The sequence below is a fragment of the Neopelma chrysocephalum genome, unplaced genomic scaffold (genome assembly GCF_003984885.1).
Source record: "Neopelma chrysocephalum unplaced genomic scaffold, ASM398488v2 Primary Assembly neopelma1_96926, whole genome shotgun sequence".
In the NCBI taxonomy this organism is placed as follows: domain Eukaryota; kingdom Metazoa; phylum Chordata; class Aves; order Passeriformes; family Pipridae; genus Neopelma; species Neopelma chrysocephalum.
The window spans coordinates 2627974-2641203 of record NW_020925569.1 but is presented as its reverse complement, the minus strand read 5'-3'; the positions used below and the strand labels follow the sequence as shown (position 1 = coordinate 2641203).

The 13230-nt window shown below is 36.0% G+C and overlaps 1 protein-coding gene across 1 annotated transcript in view; it reads left to right on the top strand.

Annotated features, from left to right (window-relative positions):
• Positions 1-12972, top strand: part of CNTLN (centlein) — a gene marked incomplete at its 5' end in the record, with an annotated part of 156507 nt that extends 143535 nt beyond the window's left edge. The window contains 4 exon segments of the mRNA XM_027670739.1: positions 2613-2789; positions 4104-4181; positions 8304-8390; positions 12514-12972. Coding sequence (XP_027526540.1) covers positions 2613-2789; positions 4104-4181; positions 8304-8390; positions 12514-12615 — 444 coding nt within the window.
• Positions 12973-13230: the final 258 nt, after the last annotated feature.

Here is a 13230-nt window from a genome sequence, read left to right as displayed (position 1 = left end):
TTGTTGGGTTTTGTTTTTTTTTGTTGGGGGTTCATTTGTTTTGTTTTTTTGCTTGCTTATTTGTTTGTTTGGTTTTATTTTCTTTAAAATTGCTGTAACAGATTCTTCAGTGTCTTTCTGGTACCTTCTTTTCTGGAACTGTGGACTAAAAGGCAGTCACAGTGGAGTTGCAGCTTCTGGATTCCACTGCTGCTATCAGCTTGTTCATTCATCAAGAACCTCCTTTGGACTTCGGATACACCAATAACGTTTGTCTAATAATATTGAATGACTGTTGCCTGGCAATGTTTGTATGTTCTCTAAGGCATTCAAGTGAATGTTTAACTTTGTTTATTATCGTGCTTTTTGTCTGTCTGTGCTGAGCTATTTATCATTGTTTGCAGTGGCTTTGCAGTTTATTTCCTTGATAGTTTGATCCTTTAATTTACATTTCCTCTTTTCATCAGGATACAAATGTGCGTCTTCTAGACATCACTTATGTCTGAAAGAGATCTTTTAAAATTTGGGAAGCTGATTCAATTTGATTGAAAAAGTGGAGTTGAGCTTATTTTTCCATTGCCAAATACATCTCCTACATGTTGCAGGAGCCACTTCACTGTTGGACCATTCCACATGCTACAAAAACATGTGATTTAACTATATTTTTTTCATAGTGCTTGCTTTTCTATTTGGGGCTCCCTCTTCTCTTAGTCTATTTCCTTCTATGAGCTTGATCCACATTGCCCTAGCTCCTTGCCTGTAACATTTCAAACTTCTTCATTCCTCTCAACTCTGCACTTGCAGACACATCTATGTACAAAACAGTTTCTTGGAAATACTGTAGGTGGAGGGACCCACACTTTAATCAGAAAATCAGAAAAATTTCATTGTACCTCCTCTCCCCATATTTGTGGTAGGGTATTTTTATTTTTATGAATTAAATTTTATTAAATACAGAAAACTGAAGTTGGGAAGTGGTTGGGAAGTGGTAGGCAAACATAAACAAATCTTGGAATCAGATGTGCTTTCTTTGAAATATATCAGCAAATGCTCTTTAATGACTGTGTTTTAAATACGCTAGACGCTGTAGGGTACTTTATCCAAAATGCCAATAAACAGGTTTCATAATTCTGCAGTCGGTTTCTATGAGATGAAGGCATTCTGCAGAAAAAGAATTTTCAGGAGTTAATCAGCTACTGGTGAGATATAGCTTAATAAGATGGGCCCCACATAGGACGATCAAAAGAAAACCTTATTCTCTCATTTTAAACTCAGCCAAGGTGTCCGTGTTGACAGTCGCAGTTCTACTTGAGTCATGGAAGTTGAATATTCTAGGAGGATCTTCTGACAATGAGTTACTGCTCTTTTTTCTCAGTCAACAATTTTTAAATAAAATTCTCTTCCTCAGCTTTTGACAGAATGCTTTTGTTGTAGTTGCATTAATATTAAACCAAAATAACTTCTGTTATACAACTGATGATTTATACTAATGCTTAGTGTTATTTCACGGAACCAGAGAACTTAAGGTATAGGAGAGGTAGGAACTTGAAGCATTGGGTTTTTTTTGTGCAGTTTGGTTCATGTTCAGCTGTGGAAAGTATTATTGAAGCTTGGTACTTGTGTGGTGTTGGGGAACAAAAGCCAGAATCAGGTTTGGATTCCATTCAGGTTTCATTCAGATCAACAAAGTCTTTTCAGCGGGATGTTTCATGCTGTTTATTTTATTCTGCTTTGAAATAAACAAAGGAGAGTGGCCTCAGGCCTGCTGGATTTCTTCTTTCCCTTTAACTGCAAGTACAATTTTTAGTCATATCTTCAGCAGCAGAAAGGGGATGTAAAATTGAGGCTTCTGTTAGAACCTTTGCTTCATACCTTGTCAGAGCCATGGTTCTAGTCTGGCATCTCAGGTGGTATCTGTATAAAACAGCTACTATCTCCAAAGAGCACTCTTGAAAAGAGACTGCCTGGCCTGGCCAGGCCATTGGTAGGGCCAGCTGCATAGAGAATGCAACTCTCTTACGCAAGCCTTGAATACTGTGGACTTGTGTTTTCCAAGGTTGTGCTGCATATCAACAGTGGATTACTGCTACTGTGATGATTTAAATTGTAGAAATTATATTAGGAAGAATTGGTAGCCAGGACAGTTTTGAATTACCTTGTCTTGGTGGGAACCAAAATTTCATGTTTTGAATAAAGAGATATACTGGTGTTTCTGCATGCGGTGAGGTATCAATAAGCTTTAAAAAAATCTCAATTTGACTGCAGTAAAGCCTGACATTTCTCTTTTTATTTCAAGAACATTTCTGATAGACTGCATTGGGAAAGCATTTTGATTGATTCTGTGGAATCTGCTTTGTCTTACTTCTGATGGCATTATGAGTATAGTTATTTTGCTAAAGACATATAAAAATGTACTTATATTTAAGAACATTTTTGTTTTGTTGTATTAATTCATATTTTGTGTTCTAAATAGCATGTTATTTAGTATTCCAACACGTATTCTGTTGAACCAATAACACAGAATGAAGATAATTCCTACCTAAAGGAGCTTAGTCTAAATGATACTGGTTTTTCCATATAATTTGTACTATAAGAAAAATTACAGTGAAATATTTTTTGCTTGTGTCTTCTAGACTCTCAGCAGAGAGTTACAGCACAGCATAGAAGAACTAAGAACAAAAATCAAAAGACAAAAAAAATGGGCAAGATGAAAGCATTTTCTTTCCCAAGAGTCCGTTCAGTTGGCAGCATCTATCCTTAATGTTTCAACAACTGATCTTGAGGAGATACTAGATGTAGAAGATGAGGAGGTAAGCTATTTTAAGGACATCAGTTAAAAGGAGCTAGATGAGAAGATGCTGTATATTTCCATTCTTGAGGAAAAGGATTTCCAGGTAAAGACTGAAATTTCATTGTGCAGCATCCAGCAGATAAATCACAGAACAATTTAATTTAAATAATAAGGTCAGGTGAGAGACTCATAAGGTGGCAAGACTTCAGGCATGAAGGCATAAGACCCATAAGGTGGCAAGACTTCAGGCATAAATATAAACATACTGTTTTGAGCATGTGGATGTAGAGACAGTATTTTCCTTTTTCATGAGACTATTTGGCAGGGCTGTACATGATAAAGACTTCCATATTAATGAAAACAAAATTAGAATGTGTCTTACTGTGACAGATTGATTTCGTTGATGCTTCCTCTCTTGAATTGTGATACCTATTAAAGGTATTTCTGGTAGACAGATGGTTTCTGGGGAAATCCATTGCCTTTTTTTGTTGATTCTATCATACATTTTACTATGAAATATTTGATAGTGTTTCATCAAATCACCCTCTATTAAATAGATACAGTAATAGGATTTCTTATCCATATTTATTTGGGACTGATCAAATAATACATGAAAAAGCCCGTACAGTTGCTTTAATAAGTGTCTAGGAGTTGACCATTATTGGCCTGTAACAGTACTCTGGCGATGGCTTAGATTTAATCTTATTGGAGCTTTATGTTAAAGAAGCCACAAAAGAGAGTTTTCACGTTGGTTAAACAGCAGTGCCTGGTATGTGTATGCACTGATATGGATTGCATTCATGAATACAAATATAATGGACTGATCCCTGCCCTGTTTACTGACATTTATACATATATGCCCTGTAAAGCGATTCTCTTTGACAGAATTGTTCCATACTTACCTCATTCTCAGAGTAATTTCTAGATCCTTTATCTTTTGTCATAGTCACCACTATGCATACATGTTAAAACACAAATATACTTAACTATAGAAAACAAATTTAAAGCACAGGTGATGAATTTACACTACACATACACTACATATTCCATTTATCAGTGCATAGACTCAGGCACCTTTATGTTGAACTCATAAAATTTAGACATAGATCACACATACACCGGTATATTCATATAAAGAGAATGTGCCATGCACGTTTTCAGGGACATGCACAGACAAGGGTGGGTTTATAAATTTAACAGAGCACTGATACTTGGAGGATATGCTTCAGATAACTAATTTTGCAAGCATAGTTCCCACTTCCACATGCTTTTTATTTAATGTATACCCAATTACACATTTCCTTTATTGTTCCTTATGTGTTTCTATTTTTAGGAAACAGCAAAGACAAAAATGGAATTTGAAAAAGATAAAGAATGGCTGCAGCATATACAGAAACTTATGGAAGCACAGGTGCTCAATTATATCTTCCCTTAATGAATTATAATTTTGTACTCTGAGTAGCTAAGTGTTTTTAGGTTGTAATTAATACATTGCATTTGTTATTATGTTGCCATTGATGGTCCCAAACTATATTGTGATAAGGCAATGTGAAATCCTTGTTTCGTAGCGTTTTGTTTTTATTTCTTTTAAAGTAAGAGTCACTGCATAAAACTGAAGAGATGTTACTCTAGGATTTGTGATAACTAACTTAACAGCTGAAACCAGTGAAACAATGCTGAAGAAAACCAGCACAGATCTTGGCAAATGTTAATTGAATTATTGAAACAGTGTGTAATACTTGCTAGAGTGAAAATGATCCATTCTCTCATACCTCTTAGGAAAAGAAGACTTTTTTTTATGTGCCTTTAAAGTTACTAGTTGTTATGGACACCTGAGGAGTTCATGGGTTTCAGTGACCTTTTACTGCGGACCTGTTTCCAGTCAATTCATGTTTTCCTCATAGCCAGACAGCTGTTTATTATCGTGTCTTCTCGCATTCTCTACAATATTTTCTACTGAGACCTCGAGCAGCTTGTTAGTGGGAAGTAAATATTGATTTGGCATCCTGTCAATGCAGAAAGAATGAAAAAATTTCCACCAGAGGCCCCTCAAACATTTTCCTATCGACATTTTCTGGGCAGAGAGGAAGGCTGCATAGAGGATGACAAGTCTGAGACTAGTAGAAATCCCTGAGGGGTCCATTGAGACTGCTGCTGTGACCTGTGTGATACTTTTTCTTCTCTTTCAAGTCTTTTTTTTTAATACACACAGAATCTGCTGGGATGCTCCCCTCTTGTAAGTGATCAAGGGCAGTTTATTGGCAGGTGAGAACCCAGCTTTTGTAGCCATAGTCAGCTTTTGTTTGGACATCACTGACAACATATACTGACTCTTGAAACTTTTCCATTATATTTTTAGTTGTCTCCTTTATTTAGATGTTGGGTAGCTGATGTCTGGAAGGAAATAAAATTTGATTTATAAATACAGTGTTCCTAATGCATGTTCACTAGCATGGGTCCATTAGTGATGTAGTTAATAACAGTTAAGAATGATTGAAAATATTTTGAAAGCCATTTCAAGGGAACATACGCATCAGATTTATACATTTTATCATTAACAGCTTTTGTGTCTAGATTGTATCTTGTGACCAGATTTTTAAGAAATGACAGGTTTTCCCTCTTTCATTATCAAAACTTACTACCATTAAGACTGTGTAATTGCTGCAGCGGAGGAGATGGAAATATCAGTGTGCTTTTACTGGCTTTGTCAGATATACTGACATTTTAATTAAACCTCATGAAACTCAGCAGTAAAAGCACAATTATTTATATTCATTTAATTGCCTTAATTTTAAGAATTTTTTTCAAAATCTATACATTTCAAGATTTTGTACATATTACGAGCTCTAAAGCAGGAATCAGATTCATGGAATACAATGAAGACTTCTTGCTCTGTCTTTTGTTATCATTCTTTGGTAAATCACTAAAAACTTCATAGCAGAATTTTATCACTTCTCTTTATCTGCTATAGACAGACAGCAAAAACCAGGGTGTGGAGAGTGAAGGAATTGTTGTCTATGAAACCAGCTATATTAGAATTGCAGATGTCAGCTAGGGATAGAAGAGCTCATTGCTCTTAGCTGTGTAAGTTTGTGTACAAGTAATTGTGATTTTCAGTGATTTTTTGCTCCATCTTGTGGGTTCCTCAGGAGGAACACTGAGAGTACAAGTAATTTTGTGGCAAGCAGCCCATTTTTAGAATTGTGAGAGGATTATAGTGCTTTTTAGGAGCAGCCAGCTGTGCTTTTCATTTCTGTACATGTTAAGGCACATAGATGGAAATTGTTAAGATTTATTCCTCTGTATTTGGAGCAGCTCGTGGAAGAGCTCTATGCCCTTTAAAATGCTTTACTCATATCTTGTAGAGCTGGGTTGTGGTTTCTTTTAGTAAGCTTTGGTAATTCTTCTGATCAGAAAACTAAAGCTTATGCTGAAATGTAAGCTTTCTGTCAGACTTCGCTCATAACAGACTAGCTACTTAGTGTTACATGTTGGCAAACTGTGTACCCATTTGCAATCTTGAACAAAGATGCAGGACTGCCCTTTTCTGTTTTTCTGAGTAAAGGTTGAAAAGTGCATCAGATCTCCTAACACTGCAGTTTGATATAGTGTCTATTTGTGCCATTGAGCCATGACTTTGGAACATAATTGCCCAGCAGTATTGATTTAATTGCCTAGGTTTATTTGTGGACTCCTAATTATTGACTGGAGGTAAATTTAATGGAGAAACTTTTATGAACACTGGGAAACTGCTGCTATTGCTGTTATACATAATGAACTGCATCATATCCCTTTAGATCATTCTTCAAACTAATTTTATTCCACTGCGACAGTACGATAACATTTAAAATGTCATAGACATTTTATTTTTATTACTGACATACGCCATTTTACTGCTGCATTAGAATTTTGGGGGGGACTGAGGGAAGCACTAGTTGCTTTTTACTGTCATTTTATAGATTTTCCTAAAGTTTAATGATAAAGGATAGCACACCTCTATTTTCATTTCATCTGTACCTTTATTTTCCATACTCTTATGACTTGAAAATGTCTAATATCTGTCAGCTTTACAAGAATATTAATATTTTAGTGATAAATATTTTTGCATTCCCGACACTCACAGGCATCAATCAGAGTTTGTGTCTTTATTTTGTCAACTACTGTAGAAACACATGTCAAGAAATTATACCACTGCTAAGAAGCTTATGATTTGAAAGAGACATCTCTACATTGGGATGTTATTATGTAAATACAAATCATATTGTATGAAAGTACAGTCATGTTATGAATTTGGCAGAGCTGGGAAAAATCACTTACTGTCTAAATCTACATTTGAATAGCCAAGAAGTGGGTTTTTCTGTTGCTTTTCTGTATTTGTATGGTAACACCCTAGAGTGTTTTCACTAAAGAATAAAAATAAATCATCTTAATAATTGACATTAGGATAAAAAGAAAAAGGTTTGCTTGCCTATGAAGAACCTGAATGTGGAGAGGCTTCACATGAGTGCACGCAGATAGCTGCTATCTGAATATGGGTAGAGGCATCAGACTCATTATGCATTACTGTTTGAGCTCAGGAGAAGTTGGGAGAGGTATCACAATATAGACTTTTGAGCTTTCAATGGTTTATGGTATCTGGGAGGGAACAAATATGGTTATCTCAATATGTTTGTGCGTTTACTGCTTGCAAGGCAAGTGATGGGGCTTTTACCCACATCTGTGTGTGTGTGTCTTATTAATTGAACCTAGCTCTCTCTTTTTACAATTATAAACACACACACCCAAAAAGCCCCAAACAAAACAGCAGTCTTCTCTAGTTTTTTCTCATCATAGGAAACTTACATAGCTAAAGCAAGAGGATGACTTTTTTTTCATGTAACTTAAACGTGATTTCTTATGCCACTCTCAACTTTCATTCATTGTGACTGATTGTAAGGAACACCATCTCAGAACAATCCATTAATAATTTTGTATGTGAGTACACCGTGTTAGCCCAACCCAGATTGCTGCCTGAAGTCTCCAAGAACTATTTTTTAGTAAAATTCAAACATCTATCTAACTTTTCCAAGCAGTGAAGCAAATGATAGCATTGATTTAGTATGTCCCTATGAGATCTACAGCAACTCTTGCCTTCTCTCCCTTCTCATGTACTTCTAGGGATATCACATAAACAAAGCTGCCTAATAAAATCTTTACTCTTTTGACTTCATTATGAATCTAAATATCATATTCCAATGGTGAAAACTTCTGCAAAGGCTCCCTTCCCTCTGTTCTGTGGGCATTCTGTAAGTATGTATGTAACCCATTTCTAGAACAGGTTTTGGAACAGTATGTTCACTAATCATCAGTAGGGATTTTTCCCAGCCCCTTTTTAGGATTTGCACTGGCTTCCCAATACAGATTTGTGTTGCTGTCACCTGGGAATGGACACTAACAGCTATGGTTGTTTCCTTTCAAATTCTTCCAGATGGAACTCACTTGCTTTGCTTTCATTAGACTCTCTCCAGTCTGTGTCTGTCTTTTTTTTGAACAGGTCTCTACTCACTGCCTGTCCTCTGATCACACACACATATTGACCCATGCACAAGCAGCTGCACACACCACTGCAACTCATCAGCAGGTATTTCAAGTACCTACACCTTAAAAAGCAGCACCAGCGTAGTCTGAACCATATTGTGGGCACCATTAGCATTGATATCAGACCATCAGAAAGTAACCATGATTTTGTTCTCACTACGAGAGTAAGAGCTTAGTCCTGTGCGTTGACAATCCACTACAGTATAAATCTGTGGTTTATCTCATGCACACAAGCAAAACCATGTTACATCACTTGTTCTGAACTGAAAACAAGGAGAAATTGACTTGGTTACTCAGAATAGGAATACAGATGGGCCCATACATGTTTATATTATCATGTATATACAGCCATCACAAAGCAGAATAAGAACAAAGAAGTCAAGAACAACAATGAAGTGAAACATTTCTCTAATTTATTTTTTTTAACTTTGACTTTTGTTTTATGGTGAAATTAGGAGGCTTTGGTTATTGGTCTGAGTTTCTAGTTTTATTTCAGATTATTTTTTTGTGGTTCACTTAATTCAATTTAAATCCGCTCTGCAGTGCGTTTGAAGTTTTCTTGGGCAAGTTTATTATACTGATGATCCATATGGGGAGATTTAAAATAGTTGTAACCACTAATTTATGTACTCTAAAATTTAAATACCTTTATTTTTATGATAGCACATTTTAGATTTTGTAAAGCAGATGACAAATAATGCTACACTCTGCGAATGGAGACGCTATGTCTCATCAGAACAACGACGTTGCCTTACATTCATTATAAGTCTTTTCATGGGCAAATATGTGTATATTTATACACTTGTGTTGAGGGAGGCTCAGTCATGTGGTGTAAGGTCAATAAGTATTACTAGTTTGTTTTTCACAGAAGGGATCTCCAAAAGAAGCAAACTTAAGGTCAGAATAAATAGGTGAGAGAAACAGAATTAACTGTCACCATTTCTGACTTTTTATGATCAGATTACCTTACGTATATCCATACACCAAGGTATCTGTCTAATAAGCTGTGTAAGAAATATGCCTTTCTAGTATCAAAGTACCAAATATGGCTTTCTAGTATCAAAGGATAAATCTGTAAGTCTGGAAAGATGTATAAATAAATAAAATTATTTAAATCCACAGGTAGCTTGCACTTTCAAATGTCATGAATTTATACAAATCAATTAAATACTGCTTCTGTTAAAGCCTACCATAATGTACTGATTTAGGATCACTGCCATTAATGGTTAGTCTTCAGTTACATGGATTGTGGCACAGATAACTATGAAACATTTGAAAGAAGTAGCACTGTGTATTAAAATATCTAACTATCATGGTATAAACAAGTTTTGACTCTTTGGGTGTGCACTTAGCACTCACTGAACTTCCGAAGCCTTCTCCAAGCACATGGCAGGTTTGGAAGCTGGGATAAATAGAGTAGAGGCATCTTCAAAAGTTGTGAAGTTCTAGAGAAAAATGTAAAGGAAAGCTTCCCAGTATAGTTACAGAGCTATCATTAAAAGTAAATCTTACAGGTTTCTATTAAAGATGAAGACTCTAGAGATCATCCAGTTCTGGGTGTCTGTATAGAAAGAAAACCAGATAGAACCATACAGGACTTTCTCTGAAAACAACAAATGTTGAAAAAATGACATAATGTTCCACTTCCAAATGCTCTTGATTTAAATGAATCATTTAAATGGAAAGGGTTCTTGAAATATCACTTTGCTATGACATGGAAGCCACAGAGAGAAGTGATCAGCAAGTAAAATGTAGCTAGAATTATATGAGCCAGAGACATCAATAAGAAGCCATTCATCTCAGGCACAACATTAAGGAGGTGAAATCTATCAGAAATGAATGAAGTTAAGCTAGGCCAGAAGAATTAGAGACTTTGAAGTAATGATATAGTGCTCTCGTAGAAAACATATTTAGACAAAGAGAGAAAGCAATTAGAGTGAACAGGATGCTGGAGTCTGTTTTTAAAGCATGATAGCAAGTAAGTCTCACAGAACGTCAGATAAGATTATGTCTTATATTACGCTGAACAGATTTGTGCTCAGTGAATTCGATCCCTCTATTCCCCAAAAAGTCATCACAATAGCACACAGGAGAAAGCTGACAGGTGTAGATGACTACTAGAAAATTCTTACCATAGCTATAAGTTATTTATGACAGATGGAGACATGTCTGGCCAGAAGCCAGCCCTTTTAAACTCCCTTTCCCGTAGAAAAGGGAAATAATCTGTATTATTGTCCTTTTTCTGTAACTACACAGTGATTGTTCAGCAACATGTAGGATTGCCATTATAGACACTTCACAATGGATGATTGCTATTAATAAGATTTTCCTTGCTACCATTTTAGACTTTTTTTCTGACTTGTAAGTAATTAAAAATATCAGTATAGAGATTCATATCTGTATATCAGTTCACACATTACATCAGCATTTGTATTTTATGTACTTTTATGTCTGGGTTTTTTATTTGTTTCTTTTATAATTTTTGTTTCATATGTCTAGGAAACAGGCAATACTCCATCTCGTGTAGGTACTATACAAGTTTCTTTTTAAAATGGAATAAAGAAGTGAAAAAATAAAATCAGGGCAGCAACACTGAAGTGTGGAACTAGACAGGAGTTCTAGATGAAAAAGTATTTCATTCAACTACAGTTGTGAAAAGCACAAGCAGGTTGTTTCACCAAATGCTGTATTTTAGCAAATTTTTTTCTGGTGGCCTTATTAAGGTGAAATTCTCTCTCCTTCTGATATGAGAAAAAGCTGTTAACTTCTGGTGTGGGACTGATCCCTCAGTCACCACTGGTCTCATCAGGAGTTCAAGGAAGCTGACAGAGCTCTGTGGAGCTGATAGAGACTTTTCGACAGTGAACGAAAACTGCCCTGCTCTCCTCTGTGGCACAACACTGGCCACTCTGAGTGGCGTTGCCATGACCAGTGTTCTGTACCACCTTTAAAAATACTTCCCAGCGAACAGTGAACTGATGCATCAAGACTGTGAAAGAAAACCTCTTTAAGCAGTAAGGAGGTGACACTGAAAAATATACCAAATATCTTTCTTCTAAGGCATCAGTTGTGCAAATATATCTCTTATACAGAGGAGTTAGAAAAGAGGTTTTCATTTTTCTCTGTAGATATAACAGAATCACAGAATATGCAGAGTTGGAAGGGACCCACAAGGATCATCAAGTCAAACTCTTAGTCCTACACAGGACCATCCCCAAGAGTCACACCATGTGCATGACAGCATTGTCCAAATACTTTTTGAACTCTGTCAGGCTTGGTGCCCTGATTACTTCCCTGGGGAGCCTGTTCCAGTGCCCAACCACCCTCTGGGTGAAGAACCTTTTCTAATATCCAGCCTAAACCTGCCCTGACACAACTTCAGGCTATTCCCTTGGGTTCTGTCACTGGTCACTACAGAGAAGAGATCAGTGCCTGCCTCTCCTCTTCCCCTCATGAGGAAGTTGTAACTGCAATGAGGTCTCCCCTCAGTTTCCTCTTCTGCAGGCTACAATTTTTTTGGTATCATGTTTTAGAGAGGCAGACATTTGTGGCATATTCCAATTAATGCACTTGGAGGTTTGAGGTTTTATTTTGCTTTGAGTGTTTTTTTGTGGTTTTGTGTTTGGGGTTTTTTGTTTTGGTTTGGTTTGGTGTTTTGGTGGTGAGGGTGGTTTGGGGGTTTGGGTCTTTGTTTGTTTGTTTATTATACAAGTTTTCATGTGTGAGTCTAAGGCAATTGACACAGCACTGAAAATTATACTGGTGGTTCTGTCTCATCCTCCTGAGAGTAGTGAACATACACTCATACACTACCATTTCTGCATGCCCTAGAGGTGACTGTAACCTTTTATTGATCAGCTGATTGAAGATAAATGACAGAGATGCTGGTACTGCAGTTTACATCATTAACATGGTCAGTAAAGCATGAATTGTTCAATAAGGAGTTTATCTTCTTTCATTTTACTCTGCTTTTATATCATTTTTATGATAGAGAGCAAATTTTCAGACACTAACCGAGCAGATGAACTTTAAAGATCAGATATGTCTGTGTGTGGTAATTGTCAGAACTAAGAGTAATCTGATACTTTAAAGATATTTAATAAATGTCTTTCACATGAAGAAAATGAAGTCCAATGATCATTTTTCTTACTATGATTCTTTTTCAGTTTCCTTTTGCCTCACACTTAATGGATGTCGTACTTGAAAAATTAAATGAGAAGAAGAAACTGGTAGAAGAGTACAGTTCTCTCATGAAGCAGACTCTATGATATTGCTAAGACCTATCTTTGCAAAGTGTGCCTTTCCTCTTCACATAAAGAACTGTCAATATGCGTGTTCAATACATACATAGAAACCATGAACTAATTAATTGTTGGACAAGAGGAATTAATTAAATTCCTATTAGGAAGCAGTGTGGTATTTGATTCCTGAAGACAGAAATTGCTTCAAATCAATGCAAAGTTCAAAATTATTTTTTTTAAATGCATTGGCAGTGAACACTAGTGCAGGCTTTGTAGAGAGAAGATGTCTTTGTTATGACTAATATACATCTGTACAATTTTGAAAGCACAAAATGCACCTAAGTAACACCTGGTCGTACTAATCAGAACAGTAGAAGTAGGATTTGCAGAAGAACTGGGAATATCATTGAGATTTTGGTTACCTAATTTCTTTTAGCTTCTTTGTAAAGCCCAGCCTTATGATATGTGCCATATAAAAAAGACATGCCTTTTTATGTTGGAAAAAATGATTATAGAATAAAAGTATTCTATGTGGAGTAGTATTCATGGGAAAACTGTATTTCCTTCTGAGTATATTGGAGTATAATGTGTCCAATGTATTTTTAAAAAATCAATACAATGAATTTTTTTCCATTGTGGGTT